This window comes from Mus caroli, chromosome 6 (assembly GCF_900094665.2).
Source record: "Mus caroli chromosome 6, CAROLI_EIJ_v1.1, whole genome shotgun sequence".
NCBI lineage: Eukaryota > Metazoa > Chordata > Mammalia > Rodentia > Muridae > Mus > Mus caroli.
This window is the reverse complement of record NC_034575.1, coordinates 111111031-111132571: the sequence shown is the minus strand read 5'-3', so window position 1 is coordinate 111132571 and position 21541 is coordinate 111111031. Positions and strand designations below refer to the sequence as shown.

General features: G+C 43.3%; 1 protein-coding gene across 5 annotated transcripts in view; it reads left to right on the top strand.

Moving 5' to 3' along the window:
- Positions 1–18668, top strand: part of Tmcc1 (transmembrane and coiled-coil domain family 1) — a 185370-nt gene extending 166702 nt beyond the window's left edge. For all 5 annotated transcript variants that reach the window (XM_021164597.2, XM_029478750.1, XM_021164598.2 and 2 more), the window contains 2 exons: positions 12084–12219; positions 14865–18668. In XM_021164597.2, the coding sequence (XP_021020256.1) occupies positions 12084–12219; positions 14865–15179 (451 nt within the window). In that variant the 3' untranslated portion in view covers positions 15180–18668. The remainder of the gene's footprint in view (positions 1–12083; positions 12220–14864) is intronic.
- Positions 18669–21541: the final 2873 nt, after the last annotated feature.

Below are 21541 nucleotides of genomic sequence, written 5' to 3'. Positions count from 1 at the left end.
GATTTCATTTCCAATGCTCTTTGGGCACCTCTTATCTTTGTATTAAGAAAAATTAACTGTTTAAATTCTTTTTTCTTTTTTTTTTTTTTAAAGTTTAATTTATTTATTATACATAAGCACACTGTAGCTGTCTTCAGACACTCCAGAAGAGGGCGCCAGATCTCGTTACGGATGGTTGTGAGCCACCATGTGGTTGCTGGGATTTGAACTCTGGACCTTTGGAAGAGCAGTCGGGTGCTCTTACCCACTGAGCCATCTCACCAGCCCAACTGTTTAAATTCTTAAGGGACTAATATTGTGCTCTGCTCTCCTTTTTGAGACAAGGTCTCACTAGGTAGACTAGCCTGGCTGAAATTTTCAGTTGTCCTGCAAGTGCTAGGGTTACGAGTAATTCACTGTTGCCTAGCCTCCTCATCTACTTGAGCACAGTGAAGTCATAAGACATATACCAAATTATCCATTTCCCCAGCAGAGGCTGCAGTTGTTCACATTCCCACATTTCATATTCCATTCTCAGCTATGACTCTCCATTCTGGTCAAACCTTGTCAGAGTCTACCTGTGTGTCCCAAATGCATTTGGGAAATGATACAGGAGTTTGCTCCCAAGATTGCCTGCTTATTTGTGTCAGTTTGTGTGTCTCAGAACCTGCTCCACAAACCTTATCAGACATCTGCTCTACTGACCTCTTGTCTAACCAAAAAAGCCCCACAGGCTCACCAGGTGACTCCAGATTTTTGAGCCACACCCAAAAAAGCTTTAGATTGGAGTTCCCAGCCTAGGCATTTACCTAGTTTCTTTTTCATTAGGAATTTAACCCAGAAGAATCCCTGGTTTATCTTTGATCAAGGAAGATGCTGTGTTGCCCATTCCAAAGACCAAAAACATTTACTTCCAAGATCAGTAGTTATTTATGAATTATTTACCTCCACAGAATCTGGACATAGCCAATGCAGTTTTTATTACCAGCAAGGGACGATTTCAGCCTGCTTTAAAAACCAAGCTGCACTCAAGAGGCAGAGGCAGGCAGATCTCTGAGTTCGAAGCCAGCCTAGTCTACAGAGTAAGTTTCAGAACAGCCAGGACTGCAGAGAAAGCCTGTCTCAAAAAAAAAAAAAAAAAAAAAAAAAATTGTATTTAGGTTTCCTCTTTGCTAATAGCAAAAATGAAACCATGTTTAGATGTCTAGAGTCCCTTTGAATTGATGTGATTTAGGAAAGACCTTTGAGTAAAACTTCTCAAAGTGATGTTCTTTGTCCAGGCAGGATTGAAAGAAATGACCTGCTAGAGTCATACATAGTGCTTAGAGACCCAACCATCACAGCTGTCAAAAAGAACATGCCTACTCGGCTGGCAACTGGGGACTAGATCTCCTTAAAGGAGGTTTTGGTTTTATAAACACACATGTGAAAGGCACGGCTTACCTTCCTCTCCCTCCTGCCTACCCTTTGGTAGGCTGTGGCTATTTAGTGAGAAGGTGGAGCTCTTCTCTGGATTCCCTTTTCCCTATTAGAATTTAGACAAGGAAACAGACAAATCATAATATTAGTAATGGTCTTTTGCCATATAGATCTTATATTTGGTTAGTAATGGGGTGAGGACAGAGAGACAACAGATAAAACATCTGTAAAAACCTAAGGAGCTGGGCAGTGATGGTGCACGCCTTTGATCCCAGCTCTTGGGAGGCAGAGGCAAGCGGATTTCTGAGTTCGAGGCCAGCCTGGTCTACGGAGTGAGTTCCAGGACAGCCAGGGCTACACAGAGAAACCCTTGTCTCGAAAAACCAAAAAACAAACAAACAAACAAACAAACTGAGGCATGGCAAGGTGGGTCAGACCCTTGCCCACCTCACAAAAGAATTTAAAGAAACTTAAGGAGTTCCCGGGCCTCCTATTTCCTTACTTGTGGAATTGAGGAGGGAATGAAGGTGTTGGTGAAAATAGCTTTGTAAATTTCAGTGCTTGGAGGCAGACCCTGCAGTGAAGGGTTCGGAGGATAGTTAACCTTTCTGTTACTGTCAGGGGCCAGCAGTTGGAAGTTTTGGTGCTCATGATGAATAAGTAGATTAGATTGAATCTTGAATTCCCCCACACTCACTCTCCCTCCAAAGAGAATAGCACAGCATTTCTGCTGGGCTCTTTGGGCCAGCTTGTTTCAGACCAGAACCTTAGCTGAGGCTGTGTCAGTAGTGCAAGTGCTGCTGATTGGGCCTTAGCAGTTGAATGGTCAGGTGAGGGAGCTAGCTGATGCAGTGTTCCTTTCCTTTGTTGTACAGACTTTGAATTTGATTGGTAACACAGAAAAAGAATACAGACAAAATAAATCTAAAAGCAGGAAGTAGGGGTGTGAATAAAGCTTAGCGACAGCTGCCTGGAGTCCAGTGAAAAACGCAGGTCAGGTGTGTTTTCATACTTGTTTATGACAGTAGTCTTGCTCTGTAGCCCAGTCCTGCCTCAGTCAATGATCCTCCTGCCTCAGCCTTCCCCAAGGTGTGCAACAGACACCTAGCTTGGAAAAGTTTTTTGGCTTTTTTTGTTTGTTTGTTTTTTAACAAAGCAATGATCTGAGCAGGAGATCTGCATTCCAAGACACCAGCAAAGCGGCCAAACTCTCTGTGCCTAGGAGTTTGCAACGCTCTCTGTGGCTTACGAATTTTCCTCCCTTGATGCTTCCTGCAGATTAGAGGTGTTTCTATGCTAATAAGAAACACCTGTTTTACCAGTTTAGTAGGTTTTCAGCTACACAATAACAGCCGAAACTTTCTGTTCTTTTTCCAGAAGTCCTCATTTTCCAGGTAATTGTTTGGTGTGAAAAGGTAAACTCACACTGGTTAGTTGTGGCTAAGGAGTTTCTGGGGCCTTGTCAGCCTTGTCCACAGCATCTTGCTTCACTCTAAATTCTAAAGCTTTGTGTGCTGCAGAAAAATAAGTAACTGAAGGTTGAGAGGGTTATGTGCCCAGTAGTCCGTTTGGGTGATATGATAGAAGAAAAGCCTTTCAGCTACTAAAAACAGTGAAAACTTTAACTAAAATTGAGAGCATGGAGGGAAATGAAGACTTAGGGTCCAAAAAATAGTCTGTGTGGGAACTAGTGAGCAGTAAGTAGTATCACCACTGCTGGAGAGCATGGGACAAAGTCAGCGAGCAGTCCTGCTGCTGCTGCTGCTGCTGCTGCTGCTGCTGCTGCTGCTGTTACATTTACTTACTTTATTTCGAAGAGAGGCCCACATGCCACCTGCATGTAGTTGGGGGACAGAGGACAACTTGCTATAGTTTTATTCTTTCCTTCCACCATGTGAGTTCTAGGACAGAACATTGGTTAGTAGCAGGGACTTTACCTACTAAGCCACCCTGGCAACCCAAGAAGTTTTTTTGAACCACCCCTCCTAGGGATTTTTTGAGTGACTAAGATCACAAAATAGAGTATTGAAGCCTGTGTAGTTTTGTAGCTTGGACTGCCTCTCCAGGCTTTTACCAGCTGTCTCCTTATTGACATGATTTTGCTTTGAAGTACGGAGCTCTCTTGTTTATAGCTTGGCAGGTGACAGGGTCTCTCAGACTAGTAAGTTGTAAGATTGAATTTGAATCCAAACCCTGGACTAAACAGACTCATCAGCTACATGTACATAGTACATAATTAAAATTAACTAATTAATTTAAAAAACCATTTCTGGCACTGGGGATAGAGCTTCCTGGATAGAATGCTTACTTACCCAGAATGCACAGTGCCATGGGTTCTCAGCTCAGTACCACATAGACTGGGTGAGCTGTGATATACCAGCAAACCCAACACTGAGGAGGATAGATCTGGAGCTCAGGATCATCCTCTACTACATGGGGAATTCAGGGCTTGGAGACAATGTCTCAAAACAAATTATGATATCTCTCACCAGATACTGTTGGTAAAAAACAAAATGCCTTTGTTTTTGTTTTAGAGACAGTCTCACAATTCTGCTTGTCCTTAAATGATGTAGCCCAAGCCTTAAATGCTCTATCCTCCTTTCCCAGCCTTCTGTGTGTTGGGATTTCAGGCATAACACCTCACTTGACAGACATAAAGGCAAGATGCTTTCTCTGCTGTTGATTTTGCCCTAGGAATGGATAGTGGGGCCAAGCAGATGCCATCAGGCCAAATTAGAAATCACAGGCTCCTTATAGAGAATGCTTCAAGCCTTGCAACTGCCCTTGTAGGATAACATAATTCATAATTTAGGAGATTTTGTTTTTAATGATTTGGCTTTCCATTTGTCTATTGAGACAAAAATCTCAAGCAGCCCAGGCTGGCCTTTTACCTCACAGTAACCAAGAATAACCTTGAACCCTTCTGATGTCGTTTCCATGTCCCCAGATATCTATCACTGGACTACTATTCACACACACAAAGTGTGTGTGTGTGTGTGTGTGTGTGTGTGTGTGTGTGTGTGTGTAGTGGTGGAGATGGACCCGAAAGGCTTCATGCATTCTGGGTAAGGCCTGCTGTACCAACTGTGCTACAGCGCCAGCCCCTTTGAAATGTTTTATTTTCATTTGTTTTGTTTTAGATAAGTGTAACAATTTCACTGTGTATCCGGTCTGGCTTGAAACTTGCTGTGTATAACCAGGCTGGCCTGGAACTCACAGTCTTCTTGCCTCAGCATCCCAAGTGCTGGGATTATGCGTGTGCATCTCTGTATGTGGCCTGTGTATTTAACATGTTAGGTGGAAAAAGGATGAAAAGATCATGAGCACTTGCCTTCCCAAGTGAACAGTCTGTAGTAGCCACATTAGGGGATGAAAGCAAAAGTCAGGGCTTAGGAATTAGGTTCAGGTAGTGGAAAAGCATAGCCCCTGCTTCATATCCTGATAAGTACAGTGGGAAACACTAAACTGAACAGCAAGTTGCAAGCACTTTAGGATACAGAATCTGGAAATATCTAGGACACTGTCACATGGTACTATAAGTTCATCCCTGTTCATGTCATATGTACAAAGAAGTTGCATTTCTCTGACACATGCACCTGGAGTGATGTTACAGGCCTTATGGGAATTCTTTATTAAATAACTTCTTAAAGTTCTCACTAATGGAACATAATGGTTCTTCCAGCTGGGTGTTTTGTTTTGTTTTTGTTAATACTTGATTTTATCTTTCCCATCTGAGTCTCTCTATACTCTTACTCAGCCCTCTTCGGTCAAGCTTTAAGCTATCATGTCAACAGAGCCACATTCAGCCCTCACTGTGACTGTGTGACTTGAGCCAGATTTTTTTGACTCAGATTTTTTTTACTTTTTAAAGGACCTTGTAGATCTTCACTTCTTATCTAGTTTCAAAATGGCATAACAGTATAGAGTTTTAAAATGTAGGTTTTTAAAAGTCAAACTTGGATTCACATCTTTCCTCCTTCACCCTGTGGCTTTAGAAGGTAGCTCTGTGATCTCTGAATTTTAACTGTTTCTTCTGAGGAGAAGATAATGCCTCCCACCTTCTAGGAGCCCTGAGGGGTTTGCAGAGTAGTGTCTGAGGCAGCTGTAGCTGTCTGCTGTTTCCAGTCTGCTCTTCAAGCACATGAACCACATTTAATTCCCAATAAAATGTCCTAGCGATCTTTTGGGGGGACCGGGGGGAGGGGTACAGTTGTATGGTTTTTTGTTTTGTTTTGTTTTGTTTTTTTCCAAGGGAAGTCTCACTATGTAACTCTGGCTGTCCTGGAACCTACAATGTAGACCAAGCTGACCTTGATCTCATAGTGATCTACTACCTCTAATTCCTAAGTGCTGGAATTAAAGTCATGATTCACTACACCCAACACCCAGTAGTATATAAACACCAGAAAGTATGTAAATGGGCTGTGATTCAAGAGATTGTGGTGCAGCCCTGTCACCATGCACCCTACTAGATGCCACCACCCATTCCCTTTCTAGCTCCAATTACTGACCATGCCCAAGAATTATTCTGGCTTTTGGTTTTGGGTTGGACCCAGAGCTCACTAAATACACATTACCACTGAGCTTTACCCCGGCAAGACCAGGAGTTAGTATCATTTTTAAGGGGCTGGAGAGATGGCTCAGCAGTTAAGAGTATTGACTGCTCTTCCAGAAATCCTGAGTTCCATTCCCAGCAACCACATAGTGGCTCACAGCCATCTGTAATAGGATCCAATGCCCTCTTCTGATATGTTTGAAGACAGCTACAGTGTGCTTGTATAAATAAAATAAATAAATCTTTTTTAAAAAAGAATACTATTTTAAATTTCAATGCCCTTTTGGTAAACAAAGGCAATGAAGAAAGCTACACACTCAAAATAGTAGACTATTTAATAGAGTGTTCACCTAGTATATATAAGGCTCTAAGTTCTAGCACACACATCGTACCAAAAATAAATAGTTTAAAAACATAGTATATTTGTAAAACCTTACAGTCTCTGATGAATTTAAGTTTTAGCAGATCACTTCCATAGCTGGCACCTGTTCCAGAATCCCTGAGGCAATGAGAAGAAAAGGCAGAGGTCCACAAGCGTAGGGGGTGCTTCTGTAACAACATGAAGGAAAGAGCACAACAGAGGTTCTGTCGAGGTTAAAGGAGGACTAAATAGGGTTTAATGACATGATAAAATGATCAGACAGATTATTTAAATTAATGTTTATTTCTTAAGGAGTAGAAGTAAATAGAATATAATTATTGTTTATTATATGATAATTCAAAAGGGATAAGAGAATAGAGTGGTGACTCTGGCTAAGAATATTCACTATGCAAGCTTAGGAACTGAGTTTGGATCCTCAACACTCAAGTGAGAAAGACAGGTATGAGGTCAGGTATGGAGACACATGCCTTGGGGACTCTGTAAGTTCCAGACCAGACAGGACTATATAGTGAGACCCTGTCTCAAGAAAAAAAAATTAAAGAAATAAAAAATAAAAGGCATATTTGGCTGCATATGTGCTGTCACCCAAGCTCTACTAGGAACAGAGACAAAAGAATCCCAGAGGCTCATTTGTTAGCTGTCTAGCTGATTAATGAGCTGCTCCGAGTTCAGAGAGGAACTGAATGTGACACCCAGTATCTTCCTCTGACCTTCACACATGTGTTTTTATGGACTGCTTGCTACACACAGACAGACACACATTCACATACACACATGCAAAGATGCAGAGACACAGGAAAACACAGATGCTGCAACATAAAATTATCTTAGAGAAAATTTTTGTATTCCTTAAAAGTGGATAAACTCGCCAGGCAGTGGTGGCACATGCCTTTAATCCCAGCACTTGGGAGGCAGAGGCAGGCGGATTTCTGAGTTCGAGGCCACCCTGGTCCACAGAGTGAGTTCCAGGATAACCAGGGCTACGCAGAGAAACCCTGTCTTGAAAATCCAAAAAAAAAAAAAAGTGGATAAACCCAGCCACACATGGTGATAGATGCCACTAATCCTAGAATTCATAGATAGAGACAAGAGGATCACAAATTCAAGGCCATCCTGGGCTAAAAAGAAATACAAAACTTTGTATATCATAGGTGTGAATAGTAATAAGAGTAAGGTTGTAGCTGTAACTCAGTAATAGAGGCCTTGCCAGGCATGCATAGTGATAGCTTCCTTCCACTGTATGACCAAAAGAAGAAAGAAGAGAAGGTAGGAGACTGGAGAAAGAAAGAAGAGAAAGGAAGAAAGGAAGGAAAGAAAAGAAAAGGCAAGCAGGCAGGCACAAAAGGAAAGAAAGGAGGAGTTGTAAATATTTAATAATCCTCTGGCACATTTGTTGGTTGGTTGGTTGGTTGGTTTTTAGGCTAGCCTCAAACTTAGAATTTCCCTGCCTCTGAGCTTCTTTAGCACCCGTTAGTCTAGGGAGTGCACCATACCCTACTTCCAGCTCTACTTTCATTTTTTTAGTAGAAGGCCTCTAAGTTTCACATGTGATTATGTATTCCTTGTGGTCATGAAACTGGCCCACTTGCCCTATGTCTTGACATTTTTAATATGTAGTCTTCAACAAGCATTCTCCGTGAAGACGTTGGTCCCTAGGACTCCACACACTGCCTGTCTAGTCTACCCTCTCCACCACTACCAAACAGCTCACTTCCTTAAACACGGCCTTCTATGCCCTCACAGCTACTTAGAATCCAGTTGTCCAGTTAGTCTGCATATTTTTTCTGAGCATTTTATTCTGCCTAGAATCTTTGCTGATGACCCTTAAACCTTTATGTAAAATAAATATGTGTGTACATACTTACATGTGTATGCTTGTGTGCACTAGAGATAATAAGATGGATAAAACTAGCCTTCCTCCCAGGAACATTCTCTGTTTTCATTTTGTAGCTTCTCAGGCAGACTCCAGCCCTTACACATGCCAAATATGATAGTTTGAATAGGAATGCCCACAGTAGAAGTGTGTTTGAATACTTGAGTGGCAGGGAATGGCACTATTTAAAGGTGTGGCTTTGTTGGAGTAGGTGTAGCCTTGTTGGAGGAAGAGTGTCACTGTGGGGTTGGACAATGAGACCCTCCTCCTAACCACGTGGAGCCAGTATTCTCCTGTCTGCCTTCAGATGAAGATGTAGAACTCTTAGCTCTTCCTGCACCATGCCTGCTTGGATGCTGTCATGCCCTCACCTTGATGATAATGAACTGAACCTCTGAACCTGTAAGCCAGCCCCAATTCAATGTTTTCTTTTTAAGGGCTGCCTTGATCATGGTGTCTCTTCACAGCAGTGGAAACCCAGACTAAGATACTTAGGGTTCTATTGCTGTGAAGAGACACTATGACCAAGGCAACTCTTACAAAGGAAAACATTGAATTGGATCTGGCTTACAGATTCATTATTAAGTTAAGTTCATTATTGTCATGATGGGAAGCATAGTGACATGCAGGCAGACATGATACTAAAGGAGGAGCTGAGAGTTCTACATTCTGATCTGCAGACAAAAGAAGTGAATGCCACAACCCACCTAGCTTGAGCATATATGAGATTGAAAGCCCACCTTCATAGTGACACACCTCCTTCAACAAAGCCACACCTACTTCAACAGGGCCGAGATTCCAAATAGTGCCACTACCTGGCCCAAGTATATTCAAACCACCACATTCCATTCCCTGGCCCCCATAGGCTGGTTCAAACACATGAGTCTATGAAGGCCATACCTACCCATAGCATAATAAAAAAATATAGTTAGTCCAACTTCTAAAGTCCCCATAGTCTATAGCAATCTCAACAGTGTTAAATGTCCAAAGTTCAAAGTCTCTTCTGAGATTCATGCAATCTCTTAACTGTAATCCCCAAAGTAAGACAGGAAACCAGCTGGTCAAACTCCAAACTCTGCATCTCCATGGCTGATGTCAAAATGGTCTTCAGATCTCCAACTTCTTTTTCATCTCGTTGACTGCAACAAACTTCTCCTGAGCTGGTTCCACTCCCTGTTAGCAGCTTTCCTCAGCAGATATCCCATGATTCTAGCATCTTGAACATCTTGGGGTCTCCAAGGTAACTTCAGTGTTACAGCTTCTTGTTGCAGTGTCTGGGATCTAGACATGATCTTCTGGGGTCCTCCAAAGGGATGGCATCACTGCTCCAGCTCTGCTGTCTATAGCACTGTGGGCTCTGGTTGACTCCACCCCACTGCTGCTGCTGTTCTTGGTTATCATCCTGTGGTGCTGGCATCTCTAGTACACTGGGGTCTTCCACTGCAAATAGGTTTTACCAATAGCCTCTCATAGGCTCTCTTCATGCTGCCAAGCCAAACTTCTTTGCATGACCCCTTCAGTCCTGGGCTGTCAGCTGCAACTGAGACTGCACTTTCACTAATGGCCTTCCTTAGCCTCTCACAGTGCCGAGCCTCAGCTGCTCCCCATGACCCCTTCATACCTTCAAAACCAGTACCACTTGAGTGACTCTTACACATTACTGAGTCCAGCTGCAGCACAAAGTACAGCCTTGGCTGTCTCTGGATCACAGCTTCTTTGTGCTCTCAGAAAATACTTCCCAGAAGATTTCACCTCAGTGATACTGGTCTCTTAATCACTGCTGATTTCTTAGCTCCAGCTAACCTATATGAATTGTCCAAGTAGTCTCTTTTATTTTTGACTCTAAAGCCAGAGCCGCATGGTTGAAGCCTCTGAGTTCTGCTCCTTGCTGGAGCTGGAGCATAGCCCTCTTGTTCTATTACATTATCACCAGCTTTCTGTTTCCCAACTCCTTCACTGCCTAAACTTGGCTGTCCTGGAACTTGCTCTGTAGAATGACCCTGAACTCAAAGATCTACATAGCTCTTGTCTCCTGAATTCTGGGATTAAAGGTGTATACCACCATGCCTGGGCCTAAACTTTTCATTATCACTGTTCTTCAAGATCTGGATCAAAAGGCTGTGTCTTCCATCCTCAAGATCTAGATCACAAATGCACTACTCCATTTCTGGATTATAGTTAATTTCATATTAAAAGTCCAAACTATTCCTTGTTCAACTGCAAACACAAACAAATAAGCTTAACTGGGTAATCACAGCTCCCTTATTCTCTTTATCTCCTTGAACACAGGCTTCAGCTCCATTTTTCTTTCTGGTACCCTTTATTATTTCTTGAACCATACATTTTATATTTTTTCTTTTAAAGCTTGCTATGCTTGATCAGAGTGTTCTTTAGTTAGTCATGAGACTAAACCAGAGAACAAAGTCTCTGTTGGGCTTTTTTTTTTTTTTTTTTTTTTTAGATTTCCTTTGCCAATGCAATGAATATAAATCTCTATACCTTAGCCTCAGGTAGATTCTTCAAATAAGGGCAAAAAGCAGTCACATTCTTCAAAATACCACAGAAATAGTCTGTAGGCCACATACTGAAATTCTTCTCCACTGAAACCTTCTTGGGCCAGGTCTGGACAGTTCAAATCACTCTCAGCTACAAAGTCGTCCATATTCCTACTAGAATTTCTCATTAAGCCCCACTGCTTTCCAAATCTAGAGTCCCAAAAATCTACATTCTTCCAAACAAAAGCATGGTCAGGCTTATCACAGAAATACCCAAGTCCCTGGTACCAACTTCTGTCCTAGGGTTTCTGTTGCTGTGAACAAACACCATGACCAAGGCAGCCAATGATAAAGACAACATTTAATTGGGGTTGACTTACAGGTTCAGAGGTTCAGTCCATTATCATCAGGGTGGGGGCATTGCAGCATCCAGGCAGGCATGGTGCAGGAGGAGCTGAGAGTTCTACATCTTCATCTGAAGGCTGCTAGCAGAATACCGACTTTTACGCAGCTAGAATGAGAGTCTTATAACCCACACCCACAATGACACACCTACCCCAACAAAGCCATACCTTTAAGTAGTCCCACTGGGCCAAGTATATTCAAACCACCATACTAAGTAAGACACCAACCTCATTCCTGTTTTAACACCTCCCAAGCTTCTGTTTCTATCATTCAGGCTTTATCTGTCATTCTTGAAGAGAGTTAAGAAGTCTTTCCTGACCCTCCACTAGGCATTACCATAGCTCCCTGCCAATCTTGGCTACATGAAATCCTTTGATGTTTTTCTGTCTCCCCTTTCCCTGTAGAATGACCGACAGGCAGATGTTTTTTCTTGCTTACCACAGTGTCCCAGTACTTTGAATGTGCCTAGCATGCAGCAGACTCTCAATAAGTGGATTGACAAATGTCCCAAGCACTCATTGCTTGGCCATGAGGATGATGGACCCCACTGGCTCTGGCTTTCTGGGGCTCCAAATCACAAACATCTGGGTGAGTAAGTTATCAAGTGTTGAAATAAGTTAGTGCTAATAGTGAGGAGGTCCATTTCCATTTGTTCACTGATTCTCTCCCAATGAGATTTCCTTAATGAGTTTCTGCTTCTTCCATACTCAGAGCAGACTAAGAACTACTTCAGCATCACAGGTGCACAGAGCTAACCAGGGCTGTGGAGAAAACTGGAAAGTCATGATGCTGTAGGATGGCTTTGTGACAGCTGCCTTTCTGGAGACTGAAAGCTACAACTGCTGGCACAGTAGTCTGGGCTTGCTCAAGCTCTGGGCTTCTGTTTTCTTTTATAGAAAGGATTTAGGAATCGATCTAAATTATATCAGGGAGGATGCAAAATGTTTAAAACTCCAACCTTACTTCCTTTCTTAGATGTGAGCGACTAGAAGAGCAACTGAATGACCTGACAGAGCTTCACCAGAATGAGATCCTGAACTTAAAGCAGGAGTTGGCCAGCATGGAAGAGAAAATCGCCTATCAGTCATATGAACGGGCCCGGGATATCCAGGTTAGTATGAACAATAAGAAAGAAACAAGAAAGGAAGAAAATGGGCAAAGACAGGAGTCTGGAGAGTCAAGAAAAGTTCCTATCAGTTGGAACACACCTGCCTTGACCCAGTAAAGTCCATGCCATTTGGGGAGGTATAGCTCTAGATACTGACAGATGTCTTAGGAACAGAGCAGTCCCTGAGAAAAATTAGAACATCTCATCATTGGTTGCTGCCCTGGAGCTGTTCAGATGGTGCTCTCTGGCCATCTTGCCTATCTTCTGCTTCTATGTAAAGGGCATTGTCCCTACTCTCTAACAGGTAGCACATTACATGGCTTGTGAGAATCCTCCATTGTTTGTTTGTAGGTTTGTGAGAAATCCCAGCAGTGAAGTTGAAGGTAAACAGTTGATTTCACTTCTCTATGGGGAGAAGTGAAATATTGGGGTTTCTCTGGTTTCTATGGAGATTCTCTCAGAGGTCATGGTCGGTTTTATGAGGCACATTGAAAGAAGCTAGTGTATAGAAGAGGAACTTGTAGAACACCCACCCATAGGAATCAAGGTACTGTCCTGACTGTTTGCCCAGCTGACTCTTTTTTTATGTTCTTGAATCCTATTTACATTTTTTTCATCCCAAGTTAATTCTGGAGTGAGTAACATTTATTATCCATTCTTGAGCTAGCTACAGCCTGAAACTATCTGGACCTTACCTTACATCCTAGGAAACCAAATTGAACTCAAGGCTGAAAAAAATCCCATGGTTGCAACCACTAGTTGTCTTGGGAGGATGTCTGTCATTACTAGGGGAGAAGGTTTGGTTTCCTGAGTGGTGGAATGCAGTTTACATAAGGCCTAGGGAGAGCAGGTCACTTTAATGCCCTCTGTAGAGTGTGGTCATAGTATCTATCCATCTCAGAGACTGACCTGAGAAGGAACTGCGCCCTCCTTCAGCAGGGTCACGATTCCCTTTCTCCAGTCATGGATCCTTTTTGACCTAAAAACATCAGGTAATGTGTGAGTGAAGCACACTACATCATTGTTAGAGTGGAAAAATATCAGAAAAAAAAGTCCTATGGAGGGACTTAACTGCTGGTAAAGTGTGACATACCCATACTATGAAATGTTGCATAGTAAGTAGCTTAGAAAAAAATAAGCTAGAGCTGGGGAGATGGCTCAGTTAGCAAAGTATTTGATTCATAAGTTCAGATTCCCAGAACCCTCATAAAAAGTCAGACGTGGGAGCCAGCTAGAAGTCATAACATATAAAGGGTGCTTACCATTTAAGCTTGACAACTGAGTTCAACCCACAGAGCCTGGTAAAGGTGGAAGGCAGGAACCAATTCAGTCCTTAGATTTGTCCTTTAAACTCTATACTTATGCCGTGGCACACCCACACATATGCAAACACACACATACTATAATAACAAGAACAACAACAATAAATGTAAAGCCAGGCACAGTGTCATGCACTTGTTATCCCAGCAAGGGCAAGATGAGACAGGCAAATCCTCGGAGCTTACTGGTCAGCTAGTCTAACCTACATGGCAAAGTTGCAGCTAGTGAAAAGCCCTGTCAGAAACAAATAGTGAAAGGTACCAAAGGACCAACAGCCACAATTGTCTTTTGACCGTCACATGAACATGCACCCGTGTCCATGTGCATGTCTATACACACAAGAATAAGGTGGGTCCATGTATTTTGGACATGGTGTGATCAAGACCCACTATTAAGCAAGAAAAAGGAAGGAAGGAAGGAAGGAAGGAAGGAAGGAAGGAAGGAAGGAAGGAAGGAAGGAAGGAAGGAGAGAGAGAGAGAGAGAAAGAAAGAAAGAGAAAGAAAGAAAGAAGAAAAACAAACACAAGGCCAGCCAGGTATACAAAGTGAGTGCCAGGACAGCCAGGGCTATACAGAGAAACCCTGTCTCGAAAAAACAAAACAAAAAGAAAGAAAGAAAGAAAGAAAGAAAGAAAGAAAGAAAGAAAGAAAGAAAGAAAGAAAATAAAAAGGAATAAGTTATGGATCCATTCAAGTAGAATACTGTGCACGTTATGGTAGGAAATTCCTGTAATAACCCTGTGCTAGGAAAATTCACATGTACAGTTAAATACAGGTAAAGGGTAAACATCCCAGTCTGACGGTGCTACCACAGTAGCAGGGACTAGAACTGAGAGCACTGAGAGGCTGTGTTTAGAGTCAAACATGTGGATATGTCTTGTGTACCTTAGACTTATAATTTCTGAAAGGATAAAATCCATATAATTGAGGTCTTCTCATTAAAATGTTCTAGGCCACTCAGGAATGATGGCACATGCCTATGATCCTAGCATTCAGGAGATGGAGGCAAAAGGATCAGAAGTTCAAGGTCATCTCAGCTATTTAGCAAGCATATAAGAGACTCTTGTCTTAAATAAATAAATTAAGTAGGTAAATTCTAGGCAAAATAAATCCTAGTATGTCCCCTGCTCCCCATAGTTGTTCTCCTAGGAGGGCAGTAGACGGGATGGGAATAATGTCACCTGCGAGTGCTGTGCATCTGGCTTTTCATATCCAGGGCTTGTAGCTGTTTGAAGTCCTTGTCATGGCTCAGGATGCACCTGGCTCCAGGGCATGGCCAGCTGTACTTCTGAGAGTAGAAGCCTAATCATCCCCTGTTTGGCCCACAGGAGGCTCTGGAGGCCTGTCAAACCCGCATTTCCAAGATGGAGCTGCAGCAGCAACAGCAGCAGGTGGTGCAACTGGAAGGGCTGGAGAATGCCACTGCCCGAAACCTTCTGGGCAAACTCATCAATATCCTCCTTGCTGTCATGGCAGTTCTCTTGGTCTTTGTGTCAACAGTAGCCAACTGTGTGGTCCCCCTCATGAAGACACGCAACAGGACGTTCAGCACTTTATTCCTAGTGGCTTTCATTGCCTTTCTTTGGAAGCACTGGGATGCCCTCTTCAGCTACGTGGACCGGCTCTTCTCACCCCCCAGATGATGCTGGCATGGAACGCAGTGCTCTTCACCGTCTGGCGAGTGCATGCCAAGAGAGCTAGACAGCAGCATTACCCACTCTGAAGTTTTCTACAAGAGAGTTGAGTGAATCTGTTTACATTTAGAATAATGTTTTTTTCTTCAAGAGACGCAATTGCAATAGTATTTTTTAGATTTTATCCAAGAAGTTTTTTGGGCAAAAATCTTGGATCATTTTTATGTAGCATGATTTTCCTTGGGATGCAAATCTGAAACAGTCCTTTAACATGAACAATCTGCAGCACACTGAAGGGCATTCTGAATTGAAGCTTGGAGAACTGCACTAAACCCACTAAACAGATGCAAAAACCTGACCAGGCCCAACACCCACCCTGCCTGGCTCCTCTCCTCATCCAGACTAACTCTACTGTGAAGTCCCACCACATTCCAGGTTGGAATTTTAGATTCAGGATGGATTTTCCCTGCCATGGAAGAACACAGGCATCTCCCTAGCTTTCTCACACTAACCCTGAAGTATGATCACTTCTGAACCTGCTCCTTTCTTAACTGCCAGGATTGGAAGCAAGAGCATCGAGCCCATAGGATGACTGCGCAATCCTGTTCAGTATTGTGAAGTAGCCCTTAATCCTAACTTTTAAGCAAAATCCCTTGGCCGCACTTTTAAGGTTTGGTTGTTTTTTATATATATATATGTGTATAGTTACCAACTTAAAAATAAAAAATCCGAACAACATACTTGAAGAATGTAATACTCAAACTCTCAGAGCTTCCTTATAATTTCTAATAGAATTTTTTATTATTGTTATTATTATTGGGGTTTTTTTGGTTGGTTGGTTGGTCGGGTTTTTTTNGGGGGGTGGAGGGGACTGGGCTGGGAGGGTCTTTTATTTTTATCCTCTGAAATAAAGCAGTGCTGTTTTCAAATGAAGCCGTGTGGATATTTCAGCGTGCTGCTCCCTGTTGTCTGAAACAGTTGAGTTGGAGCCTGTTGCCAATGCTGCCCTCTGCCACCCTGTGGCTGCCCTGGCTCTCTGGTCTCTGTCACCCACACAGCACCATCTCCCCGGCTTGGCTTGGTTAGAATAGTGANGGGTTTACAGGGTAAGGGGACAAGATTACACAGACTAGCGTGGTAGGACTAGATTTTGTTTTCCCCANCAAGTAAATGTTCACCCTGTGACCTTGGGCTGGGATTCTCTTTAGGAAAAAAGGCTACTACTATGTTATGAGAGTCAAAAATAACTCCTTGTGTTTGCTTAATTTATTGTTTAACANCCCCTAACTGCCGAAACCAAAGTGATACGGAGTCTTCTTGTCTGCATTTTGGCCTCAGCATCATTAACTTCAAAGCTTTATTCTGTCTGCCTGAGAGGATCCATGGAAGATGATTCTCCCAAAAAGCAGAAAAAGAAATGTCAGGTTAGAAGGACCCAAGTTCTAGGTGCANACTTTTGCAAGCTTCCTACTAACCCAGACTGACTTACACTAACCTAACTGCTCAGTGGCTGTCTAGAGACACTTCAGGAAGATAAACTGAGCTTGATCCTCATCATACAGCCAGTTCCATCACTCAGGTAGAGCCNGAATCAACCTTCAGAGCCTGATTAATCACATATCATTGGAGGTCAAANGCCATTTCCAGTGGCCTCTCTGTGTGCCCACATGATGCAAAGNGGTCATGTACTATGCCCTGGACAAAGAAGTATGTTTTGCCTATGTCCCCATACCAGGACCTTCTTTCAGAACGAGGGTAGTATTACCCTATATGTTGGAAAGGATGGTTTATATAGCAGCTCCAGCCTCCTTTTGCTTTGGCCAGTTGGCCTCCTTTTGCTTTGGCCAGTTTGGCCTTCTCACTTTGATAGTTTAACTCAGGTACCCAGTCTTCACTCCATCCCCAGGTGCTTGTTCACCTCATTAATGAGCACCTAGAGCAAGGACCAAAAGAAGGAAAACTAATTAAAACCAATGCATATTCATGCCAAAACAAATGGTCCCCAAGCCTGTTTAAAAGGTTAACTTTGCCTGAAAATATTGCAGCAGCTTCATGAAAGAATGCCACAGGACACTATGGCCTTGCTGGGCTAGCATTTGCTGCTGTAATCTAGTTGCTCTGGTATAGAAGAGAACCCCATGGGGCTGTGGGAGAGACATTCAGTGGCAGCCCACTGGCTTCTCTACCCATTCCACAGGAACCCCATTCCCACCCCACCCCTGCCCACAAATGCCACTGTGATCCACAAGCTGAAGTTGTTTCTAATTGCCTAAAGGCAGTTTCTGTGTCTGGAGCTTCAAAGAGACAGGCAGACCTGCACTAATTCCCCTTCTTCCTCTAGCAGACTGCCTTGGGAAGGACCTTCAGTCCAGGACAGACCCTGTCATGTTCTTGCTGTCTTACCCTTCTTGCTCACCAGGCCCACAGTCGCCTGCACTCAGTGCTGTTTGTAACACATCTGTTATCCTGCCTACCTGTACTTTTTGCTGCCCATCCCTGTTGCCTTTGAGTTTCTTGGAATTGTGGCTGTCCTTGGAATCTCTTTTCTATTCACAGCCCTTCTGTAGCCTTGCTCTGATGGTTTTAGCACTTGATCTGAGAGAAGCTTGCCCATAATTTAATGCTTCTTTTCCTTAAAAAATAAAAAGAATAAAAAATAAAAAATAAACCACTAAAGTGAAGCATTTCTTGATTCCCTTTTCCATGCTGGTGCCTAGCCTGGGTGAGTGAGGCTGGCTGTGTTGGCCTGGGTGACTTGTGGTTGTAGAGTTGGCCATCATTCTGCACTGTTGATAGCTGTCTGCTCCAGTTTCAGGTCTTTGGTATACTCAGTGTGGCCCAGCAATGAAGGCTTTCTACTCCTTAACAGGTACAGTTGGATCCATCGCTGATGGTGTTTCTTTAGCCCTATCCCAATTGGCCTAAAACATTTGTCACCAGAGCAATGGGGAAAAGCCTTCCTTTCCAGCCATGTCTGACAGTGAGCATGCTTTGGTGTGGTCTTCACTGCGTTTGGTTTTGCTTCTGATCTTGTGTTCTAAGGTACTCAGTGAATCCTGGATTCTGAGTAAGTTCCAGGGTTCTGGCCTTGAAGCCTTGGACTATACACATTTCAAACAAAACCAAATGCTGTCGTCGACAAGCCAGCACAGGCAAAGTGATGGTTCCCACAGCACCCCCAATAAAACTGGGATTTTGAATGTGGCTCTACAAGTTAAACATTTCTGTGTGTTGTGTATGCTAGGTGATACCCTCAGAAGGGACTGACTACTAGACTGTAAGTGTGTTTTATACAAGTGTGTAAGACTAAGACTCACGTGCACGAATTGAAGAGTAAAGAGACAATACTTGTGAACGTGTGAACGTTAACACTGTAGTTGCTAGATCTTAAGCTGCTAATTGTTGAGAGAGAATTCAGTTATGTGCTGTCTGGCTGCTGTGCCTTCTCAGCAGCACTTTTGCTGTACATACAATGGAAATAAAGACCTCAGCTAGAAACCTGCCAATTGACTCAGCTTTGTTTTGGTTTTTATTTGTGCATACCCCATTTCCAGTGCAGGTGCATGTATCTGGAAATTTTGGTTGTGGGTTGGAGTGGGAGAGAGATTGTCACACAAGTATTTTAAAACTATACCCGGCAACCAGAAAGTTGTCACAGCCTCCGCGGGCCGTAGCATCATCGTTCCAGGTGACACGGCCCTTGTGATTCCTTTAGGCTGGTAGGTAAGATTATGATTTAAGGGCTGGGAAAACAGCTCAGTTGGCAAATTGCTTGCTGTACAAGCACAAGGACCTATGTCTGGACCCCCAGCCTCCCCAGTCAGATGTGCTCCTGTACATCTGTAATTTCAGTGCTGGAGAGGGAAAGAGACACCTTCCTGGTGGGATAGAATCCAGGGCCTTGCTCGTGCTGGGCAAGCCCTCAACCACTGAGTCCCATCCCAGCCCCAGAATATTTTGTTGTGGTGGTTTGCTGACATTGTGTGTTTGTACACTTGTTATGGTGCACATGTAGAGACAACTTACGGAAGTTGGTGCTCTCGTGCACCATTTTTGTAGGTATCAAATTCAGGTAAGGTTTAGTGGCTGTTGCCTGTACCCACTGAACTGTTTCAGTGGCTCCAGAGACAGTAATTTTCATTAGGACTTTTGCCATAGCTCAGAGGCTCTAGAGTTGTAAAAAGTTCTGGTGCTGGTGAGATGGCTCAGCAGGTAAGAGCACTGACTGCTCTTCCAAAGGTCCTGAGTTCAAATCCCAACAACCACATGGTGGCTCACAACCACCCATAAGGAGATCTGGCGCCCTCTTCTGGTGCATCCGAAGTACTTATGTATAATAATAAATAAATCTTTGGGCTAGGACAAGCAGGGACTGAGCTAGCCGAGTTGACCAGAGCAAGCAGGGCCAACCAGAGCGAGCAGAGGTCCTAAAAATTCAATTCCCAACAACCACATGAAGGCTCACAACCATCTGTACAGCTACAGTGTACTCAACATACATAAAATAAATTAACCTTTAAAAAAAAAAAGTTGTGAACCCAGGACACCCCACAGGTGGATGACTTCATCCTGATTTACTAGCCCTGCATATCCTAACCACCTGTGAGCTCGCAGCATCACACCCAGCCTCAACCCAGGGGTTGTGACAGGAAGGGATACCTTTTATGACAGCTTTAAAGATGCTGTGGGTGTACCGTTAGCTTACTATGAGCTAGCCTAGTAGAATTGTAGAATGCACCCTGAGAGCCTGTGCACATCACACTCTAGGGTAGCATAGGGCAAAGGGGCTAACAATTTCAAAATCTGGTTAATTACCATCCACTAAAAATCTTTAGCAGGCCAGATACAGTAGCATACTCTAACCCCAACTAGAGGGTGTGGGGCAGAAGCAGATGGAGCTCAGAGTTTGAGGCCAACCTGATCTGCATAGTGAGACCCTATCTCAAAAATAAATGACTTAGAAAACCATCCAGAAGGCCGGGCGTGGTGGCGCACGCCTTTAATCCCAGCACTCGGGAGGCAGAGGCAGGCCTGGTCTACAGAGTGTGTTCCAGGACAGCCAGAGCTATACAGAGAAACCCTGTCTCGAAAAAGATCGAGAGAGAGAAGAGAGAGAGAGAGAGAGAAGAGCGAGCCAGGCCAACATGGGATACATGAGTCTTGTCTCTGATCAACAACAAAAATAGAACAAAACTTCAGAGTATGAAAACATCTGAGAAGCTATGAGACAGAAAACAGATTGGGGCAGCAGATAAGGGGGTGCCACCTAGGGAGGTCTGCCTTACCTGAAGGATTCAAATATGTTGTCTTTAAACTGTGGGTCAAACTAAATAAATAGCTGGCACTCTTGTAAGGACTCATTGCTTAGTCAAGAGCAGCTGACATGGAGGAAGTGCCAGTCCCCATGGTATAGACATTGAAGGTGGGGTTACATGGCTGTCCAAGTGTGATGGCTCACATCTGTAATCGCAGCGTTCAAATGATAACTCAAAAGCAGCCTGAACTACATAATGATAATCCTTTGTGGAAGGAAAAACAAACAACAGCTTAGTGCTGGAACACTTACCTAGCAAGTCCCTGGGGATCCATAGCCAATACTTAGAAAACAAAAGTATAGAATGGTAAAATCAGTGGTAGGAGATGAGCATATATGGTCTATGACTGGAAGAAAGATTTGACTCAAAAGCTGAGAGATGCTCATAAAAAGAACCTGGATTCCCTGAAACACACTTTTTAAAAATGCCAAGTGTAGTGGCACATGTATAACCCCAGCACCATGGAGTAAAAATGAGAGGCTCCCTGGGGCTTGCTGGCCAGACAGTCTCACATATTTGGCACACTCCAGGCCAGTGAGAGGCCATCAGGTTGAATGGCACCTGAGGAACAACACGTAGGGCAGATGGCCATGTGGTACGTGTGCACGCACACACTCCTCAGTAGAAAAGGAGGCAAAGGTTATGAATAAATGGTTCACAGAAAAACAAAGATGAAATAAGTATTCCAGAAAAGAATGCTTAACTTTCTATACAATCTGTATGAAGTGAAATATGGGGAAATATTGATTCCCATTTGTGTTGAGAAATGTTTTATTTATACAAATACGTATAGAAGCTCCACATTACACTGCTCCCAGCGGTTGTTTGAAGAGAACTGGTAAAGGATTTCCATGATTGGCACGTGTATGAGTCTTTCTGTACCAAACTTTTTAAAGGTTGATTTTCAGTGATGCCTGTGTATGTCTGTGTGGGGTATGTGCAAGTGAGTTCAAAGCCAATAGTCACAGAGGCCAGAAAAGGGCATCGGGTCACTGAGAACTGAAGTGACAGGCAGTTGTGGGTGCTGGGGCAGAGCTGGTGTCCTTGGTGAGAGCA